Source organism: Stegodyphus dumicola, chromosome 2 (assembly GCF_044657685.1).
Source record: "Stegodyphus dumicola isolate Sdum_Otavi_A_Nest chromosome 2, ASM4465768v1".
NCBI classification, from domain to species: domain Eukaryota; kingdom Metazoa; phylum Arthropoda; class Arachnida; order Araneae; family Eresidae; genus Stegodyphus; species Stegodyphus dumicola.
This window is the reverse complement of record NC_140769.1, coordinates 218,520,285-218,539,653: the sequence shown is the minus strand read 5'-3', so window position 1 is coordinate 218,539,653 and position 19,369 is coordinate 218,520,285. Positions and strand designations below refer to the sequence as shown.

At 32.8% G+C, this 19,369-nt stretch overlaps 1 protein-coding gene across 6 annotated transcripts in view; it reads right to left on the bottom strand.

Annotated features, from left to right (window-relative positions):
- The window catches only part of LOC118204081 (uncharacterized), a 240,928-nt gene that overhangs the window by 8,254 nt on the left and 213,305 nt on the right, over positions 1-19,369 (bottom strand). For all 6 annotated transcript variants that reach the window (XM_085811770.1, XM_085811773.1, XM_085811771.1 and 3 more), the window contains 2 exons: positions 16,657-16,686; positions 16,499-16,544 (listed from right to left, as the gene is read on the bottom strand). In XM_085811770.1, the coding sequence (XP_085667896.1) occupies positions 16,499-16,544; positions 16,657-16,686 (76 nt within the window). The remainder of the gene's footprint in view (positions 1-16,498; positions 16,545-16,656; positions 16,687-19,369) is intronic.

Sequence of the window (19,369 nt, the reverse complement as noted above, 5' to 3'; positions counted from 1 at the left end):
AAAGGGGAAAATGTAAACAAAATTACCATGAATGAACTACTTTGATAGGGTAGAAAAAGAAGAGGTTCGAAATCGAATCTCAGTAAGAACATGTGCAGATAGTTTAAAGGAAAGAAAAGTATGAAAGGTGGTGAATTGCTTGTGCTGGCTTGCTCGACAGATGGAAATAGTGGTACGGCATCAGGTAGTTCCACGTTTGTGGGAAAAAGCTATCTAACTTAAAATGCTGCAACATTCAATGACAATTTTCACAACTTAATTGAAAAGGAAGGTATATCTGGAGAACAAATTTTTAATTGTGATGAGACCGTTCTGAATTTTTGAATGCTACCTTGGAAAACGCTGACATCTAGGGAAGAAAAATCGGCACCTGGCTACGAAAGAAGGAAGAAGAGAGTCACAATCCTGGCATGCAGCAATGCAACAGGCAGCCATAAGCTCAAACTAATGCAAAAAAAAAAAAAAAAAAAAAAAAAAAAAATCCCCAGACATTTAAAAACACAAAAAAGGACACTAATGGAACTGAAACTAACTATGATCTTCCTGTTTGGTACTGGAATCAGTCAAACACATGGACAAATGAAGCTATATTTATGATCGGTTTCATCAGCAGTTCATTTCATCGATGAAAAAGTTTTTAAAATAAGAAATTTTACAAGGAAGGCAATTCTCATTCTAGACAATGCCTCATCCCATCCTGATGCAGAACAGTTATGAGATAAAGATACAAGAGCCATGTTTCTCCCTCCTAAAGTAATTCCAGTGTGTCAGCTGATGGACCAGGGGATTTTAGAGGCATTGAAGAAAAAATGCAGACAGAAGCCTCTTTTATCTCTTGTCCTAGCCACGGAGGAAGGGTATAATATGATTGAGAAACTGAATAAAATAGATATGTTGGATGGATAGCTCATTCTTAGAGTGAAATTGAGCAGGTAAGCCTTGTTCATTCCTGCAGAAAGTTGTTGGACCATTCAGAAACTAATTTTCAGAAAAGCAGCAGAAAAGAGACAGAAAATTGTGAAATAGTTAACTTACTTCAGAAAATTCCAGGCTGCGAAGAAGTTACTGATGGAGAACTGTCGAAATGGCCAACGTTATTCTAGACAGTTCACTGTACTTTAAAATTTCATTAGCATCTTTCAGTTTTCCAATTAAACTCCAATGGGTGTCAATCCTTGCTATCCAAGTTTTCTAACTGTAAACTGCAAACCTACGACTACAATTTATCCATTGCAACATCACATCAATATAATAGTCTTTTAAAATTAAATGAAGAAAAACTGGAAACCTATTTAAATAATACCTTATGCATGTGCTACAACAAAACATCTGCAACTCTGCATGTAAAATCACTTCATGATTGATTGGAAATTTATGAAGTATGCTATCACGTTCTCAATGCAATCAAAAACTGAAGAATTATTTTGCATAACCATTTAACAACTGCAGCCATTTTTATCCTAGCACTTGAGTATTTCCTGGCGATTTTGTAATTGGAAATTTTTTTTTTAATAAATAAACCTACAGCATGATCCAATGCATTCAGTGGCAGGTTGTGCTCAGTAAACTATCACATTTTTTTTAAAAAATTACATTCCAATAACAATGCACAGTAATATTATCATTATACAATAAAAGACTTTCATTTCTACTGTCCTATGAATTTCATTTCACCTATTCAATTCATTGCTACTCCTAAGGTCTTAAATCATCCATAAATAATTAGACCAGGTGAATGTGCAGACGTCTCAGCGAAATCATAGACTTAATGTCAGTTCACGTTTGCTTCACTGTGATTGGTCCTTTTTTTGTAATAGTCTGGCATTAAGTTCAACAGTTAGATGGAAAATGTTCGGCATGATCTTCACAGGTAGGTTATGAGGGTTTGTTTTTGTTAGTAAGACGAAAATAATCACTATGAGATGAATCCATTTTAAAATTTAGAAGAGCTTATTTTCTAAAGCTGAGGGGGAGGAACCAACAAGGAAATAATCGTACTTGTCAATACCTTCTCATAGGAAAATAAGTTAAAACAAGACTGAAGATAATATTTTACTTTCCCTAGTCCTAGTAAGGTTAATAAATATGCAAATACAAAAATGTAGAACAGAAGATATCCTACAGTTTGAAACACTCAATAATCTGGCACCTACGTAAAAACCACCATCAGGATTCAGCAATATTCAAAAAGGCTTGGTGATTGCTTCACATCGTTACTATTTTCAGTTAGACCTTCATTTAAAATCTCACATTTATATATAATTTTTACCACAACCTGGATATTAATAGACTAGATGGCCGAGGGGTGGTATTCAACCAAAGTTTTGGAGTTTGACCATTTGGATAGTGCACTGCATAAATGATTCAGTGTAGACATCTCAACGTTAGCCTGTAATAGGATCTCAGCTAAGCAACTTTACCAAGAGATGCAATTTTCAAAAGAAAGCTATTTGTTTTCAGATAAGAAAAATGATCAAAATCTATAAAATAAAGCAGGTACATATTTATACTTACCTGAAGAGATTTCCCGCACTAGCAATAATGATTTCAAAGCACAAATCAATTAAATATAATTAAATTATGAATAAATTTACTTAATTAGGTTGGCCCATTCAATATGCTTGCAGAATGATTATATGCAATTTTCTTTTATTCCTCACTTTGTTCAATATCATGAAAAAATCCTTTTGTGACATTACCATTTTCGTTTGATAATCTGACACCTAAATGAGCCAGATTTATCAGATTTTTACCAGCACTATTTATAGAATACTCCATTTGTCCAAAAGTCAGTAACAGTTGAATATGGCCAATAACTGCCATTCTTTGCACTCCTCATATTTTGACATACCATTGAGCCACCACATCACCAATTCAACCAAAAACCAATAATAGTAAGCATCATAGTCAAGATTTATTTTAAGTACTAATTTCTGACAAAAACCACCTTGAAAGAGGGAGGGGGAGATTCCCGTAACATCAGAGAAAGAAATCAATGTTACAATGTATTATGATAATGCTGACAGTTGTAGAAGCATTTTATGCAAAATTAGACACCTGTAAACTGTATTTTATATGATTTGCTTTTCAACTAACAAGTCAAGAAATACTAATTCAGAAGTCAAACAACAAAAATCAGCGTTATATTTTCAAAAATTTCACAGGACTAGTTTCAATGGTTTTACCGAACCACCATCCTCAGCTGCAAACCCGCAAATCAACAAGATAGGAAATAATGATTAGATAAGATAAGAAAGCCTGTACAAGAATAAGCAAGTTGCGCCATCTGTTGGTGAAACCAGAACTAAAACATAATTTCTCTAAAAGCCGAAGGCAAATTTGGATTGGAATTAAGATCGTTAACTAGAACAGAAAGATTTTTATGAATGTGAAATGCCTCTAGAAAATCCAGTTCTCCAATGGAAGATGTTTTTTGAATAATTTTGGCAGCAGAAAAATTGAAAGTGTGATTTTCAGACCAACAATGTCGAGCAACAGAAGACTTCTGCGTTTCCTTTTTTCTAACATATGCCTCATGTTCCTTGACGAGGAATTTTAAGGCTCTCTTAGTTTGGCCAATGTAAATTAAACCACACTGGCAAGGAATCCTATAAATACCCCAGGAATTCATATCCGGAATGGGGTCCTTGAGTATGGAACTTGGAATTTTATTGATAGGAGAACAAACAACCCGAAAGTTAAATTTCTGTAAAATATGAGCAACTTTATAGCTAATTGATGGAAAGAAGGGAATGACAACAGAATTTTTATAATCTCCTAAAACAAGAGTGTGTCTTTTAGTGTGTTGAAATGAGAATTTTTTAACTGCTTGATTAATAATGTTGGGTGAAAAGCCCCTGTCAATAGCTATTGCTTTTAAATAATTTAGTTCTTCATCAAGGGCTAGTTTGGAGGAGCAAACCTGAAGAGCACGGAAAACATAGGAATAAAATGAAGCTAACTTTTGTTCAGTCGGATGACATGATTTAAAGTGTGGTGGAAGGCAAACCGATGAAGGTTTACGGTAAACTGTAGTACTGAAGTTGGATGTGTTACGTGTGACCAGAATGTCGAGAAACGGAAGAGAATTGCAAGTCTCAAGTTCAAAAGTGAACTGAATAGCAGGATCAATAGAATTCATTGTTGAAAGAACTCTATTTAAATCATCTTTATTACCTTCAAACAGGGTAAAAGTATCGTCTACATAGCGGAACCATGCCGGGAAGTTTAAAGTTTCAAACAATTTTGATTCATAATAATGCATGTAGATATCAGCCAGGATGGGACTGAGGGGGGGGGCATCCCATGGCTAATTCCTCAGTTTTGCTTGTAATATTTATTTTGGAAAACAAAATGTGTTTGTTTCAAACCGAGTTGAGTGAGAGAAATCAGCTCATCAATTTCGATGCAAGAGAAATGAAATACGCGAAGTCTGGTTTCTAGACATCTTAATGCACCCTCCACTGGAACATTGGTGAATAATGATTTTACATCAAAAGAAACCACGAGTTAATTTCTAGGAGAAATGTTTTTAAACTTTTTTACAAACTCTATTGAATTTTTTATGGTGTAAATGTTATTGTCTAATAGAGTTGAAAATCTAGAAACTAAATATTTAGCTAATGGATACGAGGCAGCACCTAAATTTGATACAATAGGGCGGAAAGGAATGCCACTTTTATGAATTTTGGGAAGAGCATATAATCTGGCACAATTCACAACAGATGAGATAAGCGAATGTTTTAAGTTGCTTGAAAGATTTGTGAAGATTTGATCGCAATTTTTATTTTTGACAAGTCCGAAGGTGAAGGATCTTTAGGGATGGGATTATATGGTCCTTCGTTTAAGAGTTTAGTGACACCATCGATGTAAGTGTTCTTATCCATGATGACTATCTGGCCACCTTTGTCGGCCTTTGAAATGATAATATCCGGGTTAGAATGAATTTCGCGCATGGTAGCTCTTTCTCTCGCAGTTAGATTTAGTTTCAAAAATTTATTATTGAATTTCACATTATGAGCTATAAGATGCCTAATCATTTCTTTCTGTGAATCTGAAACTTTACTGAACTTGAAAGTTTTTTCGATAGGAACCAAGATCTTTAAAATTGAGGGTTTACAGATTTGTGAGAAGCTAAAATTATATTTTAGAATTCTGTCTTGTTCTTCTGAAAGACTAACATTAGAAATATTAACTACTTGCTTGATGTTTACAATGGGAAGATTTGTTGAACTACTTGAAATGGAAGACTGTAAAAGAAGTTTTTCGAATTTAACTGCAAGGGTGTTTATGACGGTTAACTGCATTCTCCGTTCTAGACCAAGACTTTTGTTCAAGGGCAGTGAATTTTAGATATGAATTAGTGAGTTCCACATGAAGCTTAGAGAGTTCATGTTCAATTTTGGACAATTGTTGACCTGTATCCCTTATTATGGACCGAAGTAAGACAAGCTTGCAATTTAACAGAAATGCAACTGGAAGGTGTTTGATTAGATTTGATTTGAATAAGATTGGGGATCAATTTTTTACATTTACATTTAAGTAAAAAGTCAAGATGATTCAGGAATTTTTGCCGTTTCAGGTGTAATTTAGTGAAACGATTAACGGATGAAGGATGATAAAATGCAGAAAATCAAACTAAATTAACTAAGCAATAATAAAGCACACAAAAAACAGCAGAAAAATCCCTCACTGAAACGAATAGAAAACAAAACGTTTGTAACCAAAATGCATGAAATCAGACAAGCAAAGCACAAAATCCAAATATACGAAATATAAACAGAACTTAAAAATCGCAAAAAAGTACTTACCGAAACCTATGCAATCACAAAATCGCCACACCACGTGCAAAAAATAAGCCATTTTCGGCTCTGAAACACATACAAACTCAACACAATGAAAACCACGTGGGAAAAAGAAAGCAAAAAACAAGCCTGTTTGGGGCTTCTATAATTAAGACACAATAACACACCGAATAAATACTAATTCATAAATACTAATTACACATCCAACTTCAGTACTACGCTTTACCGTAAACCTTCATCGGTTTGCCTTCCACCACACTTTAAATCATGTCATCTGACTAAACAAAAGTTAGCTTCATTTTATTCCTATGTTTTCCTCCAAACTAGCCCTTGATGAAGAACTAAATTATTTAAAAGCAATAGCTATTGACAGGGGCTTTTCACCCAACATTATTAATCAAGCAGTTAAAAAATTCTCATTTCAACACACTAAAAGACACACTCTTGTTTTAGGAGATTATAAAAATTCTGTTGTTATTCCCATCTTTCCATCAATTAGCTATAAAGTTGCTCATATTTTACAGAAATTTAACTTTCGGGTCGTTTATTCTCCCAAATATTTTGTTTCATTTTATAAAAAAAAAATTATTTTAAATTCACTTGCAGTTTAGATGTTGATCAATTAATATACAATCATGTAAATTATCTTTATCTATTAAGATAATGTTGCTTTTCAAACAGCTGAAAATGTACCGAGTTCCATACTCAAGGACTCTATTTCGAATATGAATTCCTGGGGTATTTATAGGATTCCTTGCCAGTGTGGTTCAATTTACATTGGCCAAACTAAGAGAGCCTTAAAATTCTGCGTCAAGGAACATGAGGCATATGTTAGAAAAAAGGAAACACAGAAGTCTTCTGTTGCTCGACATTGTTGGTCTGAAAATCACACTTTCAATTTTTCTGCTGCCAAAATTATTCAAAAAACATCTTCCATTGGAGAATTGGATTTTCTAGAGGCATTTCACATTTAAAAAAAAAAAAAAAAAAAAAAAAAAAAAAAAAAAAAAAATCTTTCTGTTCTAGTTAACGACCCTAATTCCAATCCATCTTTGCCTTCGGCCTTTAAAGATATGTTTTAGTTCCGGTTTCACCAACAGATGGCGCCACTTGCTTATTCTTGTAGAGACTTTCTTATCTTATCTAATCATTATTTCCTATGTTGTTGATTTGCGTTTTGCAGCTGAGGATGGTGGTTTGGTAAAATCTATCGAAACTAGTCCTGTGAAATTTTTGAAATTATAACGCTGATTTTTGTTGTTTGCCTTCTGAATTAGTATTTATTTGGCGTGTTATTTTGTCTTAAAGGCAAGAAATGTTTGTGCATCAGTACTAGGAAACTTGGCCAGTAATAATACAATTTTGAAATACCGGTTTCATACTATGATACAGATTTAATTTCGTGACCTTCTCTGATTTTCCCTGACTAAACTAAAAATTTCCAAAAAGCTAATTGTTAATTAAGTGTGAGTAACTGCATATTTTTATGCATTTACTACAAAATACAATGAAATAAAATAAAAATTAAATCTATCTTACTCATTATTTTGAAGCAAATGAAAGATATATATTCATTCTCAGCAAATTTAGTAATACTTTAAGTATACATACATATATATGTAATAAATTTTTTTAAAGCTTTTGCCACAGAACTTGAAAATGATGCTTATGATTTTACTAATGATTTTTCCTTCTAAGTCTGAATCTAGAATCACAGCAGATTAAAAAATACACAATAGAATTATTTATTATAATGTACACCTATGCAATGTAATGATTTCTTAATTAGACTGTGTATATTTGAAAGCCAACTACAAGCAAACAAGTTGCATTTCTAAAGAAAATACCAAAGAACAACATACTAGCAATTGCAGAAAAGAGCTAATAAAATGGAAAGAAAAACAGATTACACTATTTATTTGTTCCCCCTCCAACCAGAAACTTTTGTTTCTTGGCTACTCTTTAAAACAAACTTCTCCGGTCATCAGGAAAGTTTGCAGTTATTCAAATTGAAGCATATTTTCTCCACTTTATTTTGTTATTTTTGATAATGACTGGACTTGATCAAGGAAAATAAAAGATATTTTCTTCTCACACAGCTTAATTCTAGTAGATGCCAGATGTAGAACACCCTAGCACTTTTTATTCCCCCCCCCAAAAAAAAGAAAGAAAGAAAACAAATGTGAGAATGGTCGTAAATTTTATGCTAGGTATGGACAACGTGCTGTTTTTGATGACACAATCAAGTGACAAGTGACTGAGGAGTTAACGTGCAAAAATTTCAACCTCAAAGATGATGTTTGTTCTGGATTACCATCACCCTGTAAACAAAGATCTATTAAAAGAAACTCATCTGAATATCTACATTAAAAAGTCAGGAACTAGCAGACACAAAATATCCCAAAAAGTACAGTACAGGATCATTTGTAGAAGACTGGGTATGTAAGCAGCTGTGATGTACGAGTACCTCATCCTTTAACAAAGCAGAATATGCTAGCTCGAGTTATGGCATGTGATTTTTTGCTGAAAAGAAATAAAGAGGCTCCTTTCTTGAAACAGCTGTTACTGATGAAAAGAAGTGGATACTATATTCTGTACAAAGCCAGAGATCCAGACTCGTTGGGACTTTTCCAGATATTAGATCACCAGTTTAAATCTAGTAAGATGTCATGAAAAAATTATAAAATTAAAAATATGAAATAGTGATTTATCAAAAAGTGAAGCATTAATGATCTAAAGGGTATCTAAATTTATAAACAAAAAGCCTAATATTTATCTGTTTACTTTATTAATCATGTCTGTGAATGTAAACTTTTAAGTAGCTTTGTTTTTTTTTTTGGTGCTAATACTTTCTTTTCATTTCTACATACAGACATAATTTCTTGTTCAGTTATAGAGTTCCACTGTTCAAATTCTGTAGTTGCCGTGTCGAGAATTCTGACTAACTTGTCAATCAAAATTTTTTCGTTTTCAATAAACCCCCTGTCACTTTCTTTACTATTGGTACTGGTATCTTACGGATCCATACTACAGATTTCGCCATCCATTAATTGACTGTTGATTGGAGCATTGTCATTGCAATAAAAAATGTCTGTTATATTATTTTCATTTATTATCGCTTCTTTACATTTCTTTACAAAAATCCATTAATTGGAAATTTTCACCTGTGGTTTGTGACATCCGAAAGCCTTCAAACTCACGGCTATCACCTTCATCATCCTCACCATAAAATATGGTAGCTCGCTGTAAATTATGCCAAGCATTTTTTAAAAGTATCTGGAGGCACATCTTCCACAATCTTGCAATGCTCCACACAGCAGATTTTATGCTAAAATATTTTAAAAACTCTTGAATAGTGTTGCCATTATCCAGAAATTTAAGATGGATTTTTAAAAAATGCTACTTTATATTCGCATTTCAGCTTACGCATTATTCCGATATCCATAGGCTGAACGATGGACGTATAATTTGGAGGAAAGAATAACACGGATACATTATCTTTCATTAAAACTTTAAGTAAAATATTAGCCGAACGCTTATCTACAAACAGTAAAATTTTTTTCGTCATCATTTAAACCAATGGAATTAAAATTTTGCCAAGCCTCAGGTATGAAATGATTTTCAAACCAATCATCCATTAACACTTGTGTCATCCGTGCTCTTTTATTTGCACAATAGATAACGGGGGAAATCTTTGCTACTTTAAATGCTCGAGGTCATGCACTTTTTCCCGATTACAAAAAGTTTACATTTGTGCGTTCCTGCAACATTTGTGCATGCTAAATTTGTTAGTCTAGCTTAGGAATCTTTGACACCAGTTGGAGCCTTTTCTGTATAAGTTACCAATGTATTTTGCAGTACATACTGCCAGAAAAGACCAGTTTCAGCAGTATCATTAATTTGCTCTGAAGACACCTTTTCACTATTAAAGAATTTAATAAATTAATCTGCAAATACTTCAGCAGCTTCAGTATTAGCTGAAGCTTTTTCACCTGAAATTTTTAATTGCTTGTACCATGGCAATTTTTAAATTTGATTAAACAGCCTGTCGAATATGTGCACTCAGATTTTAAGTTCATTTTTTCATTTAACATTTTGACTTGACCATTAAGTTTCATAAATCATAATTCACGATTCATAAAGTTCCTTTTTCTGTTATATCATATACATATGACCTTCTAATGCCATACTGCTTGCATAATTTTGAGACGAATATACCTATATCCATTTTTTGCGGCAATTTCACTTTTTGTTTAATGGACATTGAAACATGCTTTCGCTTTGTAGATCCTGTTGCAGCTCCAGAATTAGAAACTCTTTTCGACATAATCGTAATAAGTTCAAACTTTAGTTTTCATAAAATTGCTGTAATTATAACAACCACCAAAAAATAATAGGCTATATCAAATCAGAAAGTTAAGGAATAGCGCAATCTGGTATATTAACTGAAATTGTTCGGCATCAGTAAAGTTTAATTTTAGTCTAGCTTAAGACCGTCTGCTATACCTTTTTGGCTATGTAGCATAAGACTGGACATTAAATTTTGTCTTGTTTCCCACACTGAGACAATTAAGCCTGAATTGTATTAATTTAGTTATTTATTACACTTATATCTAATTCTTGCACATGCTTAAGGCTCATTCGAGTCATGAATAAATAAATTCTCACATAAGCTGACCTTAGGCAGGCGCTAGGCATTTTGTTGCCTGATGCAGTCTACGCAAGTTCTAAATTTTGTTCCCAAGCACCTTCCTAAGCTCTAAATTTTTGTCGATCCTTAATTTTGGATCCCAGTACTTTCCCCAAATTCTATAATTTTATCATCCCTTAATTTTGTTACTCGGTGCTTCTCTTAAGTGCCAGAAATTGTGTCTTTCCTAAATTCTGCCGCCCGGTGCGGCGATATGAGCTCTGGCGTCGGTTCTGAGTTTATGTGAATAAAAAATAAGTTATTTTTAATTCAAATAGTACTTTTGGCTTATAAGTATCATTAACAAAACCTATTTTTAGTATATGGAAAGAAATTCTTGCTAAATTTTACCTCGTCAACATTTAGCACATTTAACTTAAATCTGTAATCATCGCCAAGCGTAATGTCAACGTAAAAACGTTTCCATACTGTTTGTTATTCAATTGCTAATAATAATAATAATTTTTTTAAACAAATTGTTTAGGCATATCGCTGCATGGTTCATTACTTAAGTTGTCATGTGTTGATAAATATACTATAATGAAAGCAAAAAATAATAAATAATGATTCGCCACATTGGCGTCAGGGATTAAAATATCAGTGGTTGTAAAATCAACGTTTCTATGTAGAATGTTATCGTTTGAGATGTATGCCAAGCAGATAGGCAGTCAAATTATTGATCACACATATTTATGCTAAAATGTTGTGTTGTTTCTTCAATAACATGTATTTTATTTAGTGCCAAAGTGATATCTCCACATGTTTTCTTATGGGGGGGAAATTCATATGCGTAAAGCATAAAAAAATGTTTTGTTGGTGGCTTTAAAGTTCAGATTTTAGATCATTCGCGGTATTGGATGTTAGGATCTCGGACTTTGTACTGTAATAATGTTACAAGAAAAAGATCATGGATTAAGGGGGAAAAAAAAAAAAAGCCTTTTTTAGTAACATTGAGAACAAGGCTGAACCCCAAAACAAAATGCCAAAGGAATTGTATAAAATGAATTGTTTCCATCTAATCTGACAATACAACTGGAAAATTACTATTACCACATGGAAGTTTTAAAATCAGAAATTGAAGCACTGTACCCAAAACTGATGAACTGTCAAAATTTATTTTCCACAATGCTTTGCTCACATTTTGATGAATGTCAAATAAAGACAGTGTGGCAGGGATGTTTTTTGGCAACACTTCGCATATTTACCAGACTTCGTCCCCTCAGACTTTCATCGAGTCACTTCAAAATTCTCTGAACAGACTTGAGTTCACTTCTTTGGAAACTGCCACACTATATTTTAATAACTACTTTACAAATAAACCTAATGACTTTTAATAAATGAATTTTCCAGCAGCAGAAGCGATGGCAAAAAGTCGAGGAAAAAATGGTGCTTATGAGATTCAATGAAATTTTCTTTGTTTTTGTACTTATCATGAAAAACATCACGAAACTTTTTGGAGAACCCAATATTGCTTGCAAAGATTAATCCGCACACTTTTTTTTTTTTTTTCTAAAGTGCCCTGATCTTTATGGAAGGTTGAGGAAGTTCTACACTTTTCTTGACTTTTGAAAAATGTTTATAAGGTACTTTTCAGTTAAACAAGTTGCCAGTTTTAATTGCGTGACGTGCCAACTTATTTATTTCCCGTTACCAGTAGCATCATTATAAGTAAGAATGAGCACTGATCAGTCCAGCAATTTTTTCTTTTAAGATTTTTCAGTTGCTTTTTTGACAAAACGTTTTTCCCCCATTAAAAAAAAAATCGACATGGACTATGTCATTTACCAAAAAAGTCATGATTTATTTTTACCAAGACAAAAGTATCCATACTGAAACACTGCTTGAAAAATCACAAAAAGAAAAATGTATGTTGCAGAGATAAACGTGCACAGAAAAACTTTTATTATGAAAATTTTACCAAGTGGATATTGATTCAAAAGATCATACATTCATTCCTGACAGGTTATTTGCTTTATTTATTTATGGTAGCAAGTGCATGTGTTAGTACAATTCCATAAACTGCAGTTGCAGACTGGTATTCATGTGTTCTTATTCATGAATTTCCCTACTTCTGGTTTTGTATTATTTTTTATTTACTAACATAATTTTAGATACTCTTTTTGTGAAGCTTTGGATATATTATGAGGGTTGCCTTCCTATCTTTAGTTAGGCTGCCAACATTTATATTTGGTGCTAAGTGCCATCCTGTTTATGGAAAGAACCACTTTTATTTTCACTAACTTTCCATGAGCATTTTTCATTTCCCTCACTTTACAGGATTTTTCTAGGTGAGTGTAAACCTTGAAATATAACAAGCAACTTCTAATGATTAATATTTAATAATTTATGATGCATGAATGGCATTTCAGTAAAAACGTAAATCATAATTACATCTTCTATCCTAACCAAATAACATAACAATTGTCTGCTTTGCTTTTATTGTAATTTATTCCATTATTTACTTCTTTTGTTTCATATAAATTAATAGTGTAATGGAATTGAAAATTAACAATATATCCCTTACCCCATATCTCACAGGTGTGCAGGTCAAGACAAAAATTCTAGAATGTTCAGAAAGGATTAAACATAATTTATTTATTATGATTTTTCAACTGTTAATACATGTATTTATTTGCTATTGTTTCACTAATAGTTTCTTCGGGAATTTATTTCTGCTTCTCGTTAAATGAAAGATGCTAGCACCAGGCATGAAACATACCACTCTTCTGGAATTAAAATAATCTTTAAAATGCTACAAAGGATATTTAAAAGAATACTTTTTTCTTTAATGACCCTTTTTTACAAGTTTTTACTCATGCTATTATTATCTTCAACATTTTGCCTTAGTTAAACTGAAAGCCTAACAGTTTATAATTTGAAATTAATTACTTCAATAGACTTCTACAGCATAAAAGCAGTTAACTCTTAGTATAAGAAAAATTGAATGGAACTGAAATTTATTTCTTATACCTGAAATTGGCTAAAATCAAAATGGATAAAACTTAGGAACCATTATCAATAGCTTCTCCAATATCTTTGCTAAACTAACATAACTTTATGGCTAGGTTACACATATAAAAAATTTTATTATAAATTTTCAGGCACAAAAGACAAACAAAACCATAATTAAAATAGCAACCAGATGTAATAAAATGAATATTTCTTATGACACACACTGATAAGTGTCGCTGCACGTATATACGTGCACTGCATTCTCAACTTGGGTAGTGTTATAAACATGTCTGAAGTTTCATCTGAACTACAGTCAAAAGTCGTTAATCCGGACTCGTCGTTAATACGGGCTCGTCGGGACTTCGGCGATTCCGGATTATCTATCATCAGTTTAAATCTCGTAAGAATGCATGCAGAAATTCTAAAATTAAAAATATGAAACCGTAATTTATGAAATAAAGAACAATTATGATCTAAAGGGTATCAAAATTTACAAAAAAAAAGCTTAATATTTATTTGTTTACTTTATTAAACATTTCTTTCAATGTAAGTTGTTTAAGTTGCTTCGTTTTACGTGATAATACTTTCTCTTTAATTCTATAAACAGACATAATTTCTAGTTCAGTTACAAAGTTCCGCTATTCAAGTCTCGTAATTGCTGTTCCGAGAATACCGACTAACTTGTCAATCGAAATTTTTTCGTTTTTACTAACCTCTCTGTCACCTTCTTCATGTCTTTATTCATTTTTTGCAGCAATTCCACTTTTTGTTTGATGGACATCGAAACATACTTTCGTTTTGTAGATCCTTTGGGAGCTCCAGCATTGCAAATTCTATTTGACATAATCAAAAGTTCCAGTTTACTTTTATAAAATAGCTCTTACAGTCTGCAAAAAATAATAAGGCGGATCCAATTCGAAGATTAAGGAACAACGCAATCAACAACATTAACTGAAATAGATAATTAGATAATTTTAGCTTATACCGTACATAAAACGCACATGCATATGCGCAGTCGTAAAAGTCTTACGCGCACGCGTAAACGCCTATGTGCATGTGACAACGCGGCCGCATGCGCAGAAAGTTTTTAGCTTTGAGGTCCCGATTATAGATCATTCCGGATTATGGGTGTCTGAATTAACGACTTTTGACTGTACTATTCTTTATCTTATTGTTTCACTGATCAGAGACATGAGATTAAATTGCAGAACTCACTTGCTTATAATGGGAAGGAATGAAACTTCTATTGAATTTGCATAAGAGAGAATAAAACGTCATTCCTGACCATAAGAAAGAGAGAGAGGGAAAAAAAGGTTCATTAATCACATTTGAAGGAAATAAAAAAGGAATATGCTCATTCATTTCTCTCCATTCTATTTTCAATGGAGTCATTGATTTTGTTGTGTAGATCAGTGCTCCGCAACCGGTGTGCCGCGGCACACTGGTGTGCCATGAGTAGGATATAGGTGTGCCGCAATCAAATACATGTATTTGACATTTTGCAATTTTTTATCATGTATTTAATACACAATGACAATTTTTTTCCCTTAATAATGTCTATTTTAAATGTTTTTATATATTTCACTGTTGTGTGGTTGTGTGTATGATTGTAAGTGTGTCAGCATTTGAATTTTTTCGGCATCCTTGATAACTCGGAACTCTTTGGTGTGCCACGAAATTCCAGAAAGGTTTTTTGTGTGTCACAGGTGAGAAAAGGTTGCGGAGCACTGGTGTAGATAGTCCTAAATGGCTTGTTTAATGCAAAATCAAGAGTTTAGATAGATGCACTCATTCCTGTGAGAATCATTATTTGATCAGCTCTTCTTTCTGCAAGGAAGTTCTTTACGGTTTTAGCACAGTGAGTGCTGGCACAGTCCTACATTAGCACACCTCTTTGGTTATATCACAAACAAGTGGTAAAAATAAACTCACCCACTTTCTTATTACTGCTTGTGTGCACCAAGCAGCTTTTCAGTCTTGAGAATATAAATACCTGAAACATGTTCAATTTCCGCCTTCTTGCCCTTACAGATGATTAGAGAAAGGGTGTTCTTTCCATCGAGACAAACTGCCAAAATATTTGTAACGCATACACTTTTATAACCAGTGGAGGGATATATCTATATATATATATATAGCAGAGGCAGCCCTCTGATCAATGGTAGTTTGAGACACTTTAACCATAAATAGTGCAGTTTCATCTATAGAAATCATGTTCAAGATTTGGTACTTAGAGAAGTTGATGCCATCAACGAAACACTTGAATGCAACTGCACATTTATTCATTTCAGTATCTTCCATTTTGAGTCATTTACCCAGTGTTATAACGCTCTGAATTCATCTGGCAATATGTCTAGCTATGGTTGCACTGCAACAGCAAATGCTTGAATATCAGTTTTGTGAATAACCAAACATTTTGCTCTTCAGCCAGTAATCCACTTACAGATGATGCATTCCAATTCACGAAATAATGGTTGATGATTTTAACTAGCGCTTATATTTAGGAGTACCCTGAAAAATTATGCTAGGGCTATTTTTATTAGGTCTTATTTTGGGGGGAAATGGTATTATATAATTACAATGAAAAACATTTTAATTACCTATTTTAAATTTCTAAACTATTTTCATTTTGTAATTGTTTACACTTAGAAAATTCTAAGTAGAGATGGAAAGCTTTAATTTATCAAAGTACTTTTAAAAAATATGATGAATATCATTAGAAATGAGGGATTGAAGTTTTGCACAATTTCATTTTATTCCTGAAAAACACTTTCACCAGTAAAGGCTAAAAATTATACATAAATAAAAAATCTGGAAAAGTTGGCAGCTAATGCTTATATTTTCAGTTTCAAAATTGACAGCAGTTTGACTTTTTGCATTCTCTTACAAATATGAACTGCCTACAATTTAATATTGCTCCAACTATTATTCTTTCTTATAAGCAAACATTTCTTATAAAAGGAATAAGTTGCATAAATTTAATACATAACACATTTTCAGATTTGCAGTTAAATATATATATATGTATATTAAAAAAAAGCATGCAACTAACCTCCTTGAGAGGAATCTGTATCTTCTAGAACTAGTGATCTTTTGATCTGTAAAATACATTTCACATTTTTACTTTCTATAATTGAAAAATAATGTTTTTAATTATATTACCTAGTACAAATAAGAACCATCAATTAGCATTGTAAAATATATACTAACTCCTTTTGATGAGCTTCCACCTTCTTTTTCCTGAAATAATTAAATAAGTTATTAGATTTTACAATGCTTTGCAAGTCAGAATTTTACACATATAGTAATTAGCAAGTCAGAATTTTACACATTAGTTATTAAATTTCACAATGCTTTGCAAGTCAGAATTTTACACATATAGTAATTAATACTTTACATTTTATTAAACTTCAGTATTATAATTATACAATCACTCATATACACACTGCACAAACTAAAATCACAATGTGTTAAGTATAAATGACAGCGAACAACTCGATTAAACCGATGGCTTTCACACATCTGCAGCATAGTTAAAAAACCTAGAAACCATTCAACATGATGGCGACATTGTTTCAAACAATGCAGCAAGCAACAGCAGTGAAATGTTATGACATTCCTAATCAGCGAAAACATGAAACCTAAAAATATGCATTAACAGATTCAGTATGGTGACGGGTGTATGGGTTGTATTTAAATAGATAAACAGACTAACAAATGATGGAAGTGATTCTCTTCACCTAAGTCCTGCAACATGAATGAAAGACAACATTGCATCTTCAGAGAAAGTGATATGGGAAAATTGGCATCTAAGAAGGTCGCATTATTATCAGATATGCAATGATAGATCAGCTCATCGTGAAAGATGAAGTTGTAAAAAATTAACGCAAGATTGGTACTCAGTAATTGAACACCTGAAATTAAAGCTATGCCATTACTAGTTAAGGACTTCTGCTTTTCATAGGGTTGATGGTTAAGCATTTATGCAGTATATCCCAATAATAATAAGAAGAGCTATGTCACTTTCATCAGTCAAAATACAAGCAACAAAATTATGGAGTGATGTAAACTTATTTCTAAAACCACAGTTACAACTAAGTATACAGAATAGTACTGATGTTCTAGGATCACAAATGGCTGATTTCAACAGAGATCAACTACTGATACAGCACATTAATGGTAAGCAATGTGTGATCCAACAAACCATGTTTTTATTGACACCTTTATGTCCCCCTTTAGCAAGAAAGAAGCTGGATGGCCATTTTGGTTTTCGTTAAGATTTTAACTTGGATTAGATATGGATAAGAGATGGTTATTCAAAAATATTCTTCCTTTGAGAAGAATTTCTCTTTCATTAGGAAATAGGATAGCTGCTTATTCTTATTTTGGCAAATCAATAACTGTTATGCAGAAGCAAATTAATAGCTCTTATGAGTCCATTATGTGAAATAATACGAGCCCAGCAATAGTCTATTACGGTGAAAAAGCAAGATTACATGAAAAATATGCTTGTGCAAGCAATGGTTATAACTACACTTATCTCCTGAAAAGAAACCAAACCAGTGACAACTGGCACTTAGGAATTCCCCAAAATAAAGCACTAAGTAGTATGGCTTTAACAGAAAAGTGCCATGAAGACAGGTCTATTTTTGAATTATCTAGGTATATGTGCACTAATTAGCAGACATAACAAATAGTTTCGTGTTTCAGTTATGTCAGGCAGAAAAACTGTTTTGGCTTAGCCAGTACAGCAGCAGTTTTAGATGTTGATATTTCTAGTAGCATATTAAGAGTATATCAAAATGTTCCTGGGTTGGCTCTTTAGCTTGCTTAAAAAAATAGCAAAGTGGAGTTGCACTGGCAGCTAAATGGCATACTGCCAAACAATCATGATAAGGCTGCATGCCAAGGGGCATTACCATGATAACATCAGAATTGTTATAATGGTGGTTTTGTGATTATGCCAGCATGGTAGTCCTCTATTACAAGATGGACAGAAAAGGTGGAACAAATTAACAAGAAATTTTTAGTTAAATTAAGCAAATCAGTCACAGAGATATTAAACATGCATGGGTAAGCATATTGCAATAAGGCAATCAATGCTGTTGGCTATATTTCAAACGGTACATGACAGAAGGACATCATATGAAAACAACATGCTATCTGAAATACCTCTCACATCAGTGATGTAGCTAGGGGTGACAAGTGAGAACATCATCTCTGGGCACAGCATTCAGGTGGCAGCAAATGGATGTCGCAAAATTTTAGAATGAAATGTTTTCCATTTTTGGCAAACAGGAGGAAGTGTGAAATCTTCAGCTCAAAAGCCCAAGATCAATGTGCAACAAATTTGTTTATTTACGTATAAGGATCACTAAAGGATTATCAGCAACACTACAAACATTGATGTGCTGTATGGGAAAAGGCAAGCACATTGCTGTTGGAACTGAACATGCTGTATGTCGCTGCTAGGTTTGTCGTATGGGATCGAACTCGATATATTAAACAGTCTTAATCATTCGCCCCCCCCCTAAACACATAAAAAATACCAATTGATCCCCCAAAAAATATTTATCTGCTTGGTAATAAATAGAATGAAAATAATAAATTCAAATCTGTTCATTAGAAACAATTGCTTAAAATGAATGTTTCAGTAATTTGATTTTTAATCTCCAAAAATTGCAATATTCTCTGCAAAATGTTTTCCTTGGTCTTTTCTCTACAACAAATTGCATAGTTTATTGTTTTGCAATTTGTAAGGCTGTATTCAATATTGGGATCAACTTCCGTAATGTGTCCTGGCAAAGTTTCAACAATTTCAATAATTTTAGTTAGTAATTCAGCTGTTACTTTTTCATGCAGGTATTAACCAGGTCGTCATTATCCTGTTCTTTATAAGCCTGCTGTTCATCCCCATTTATTA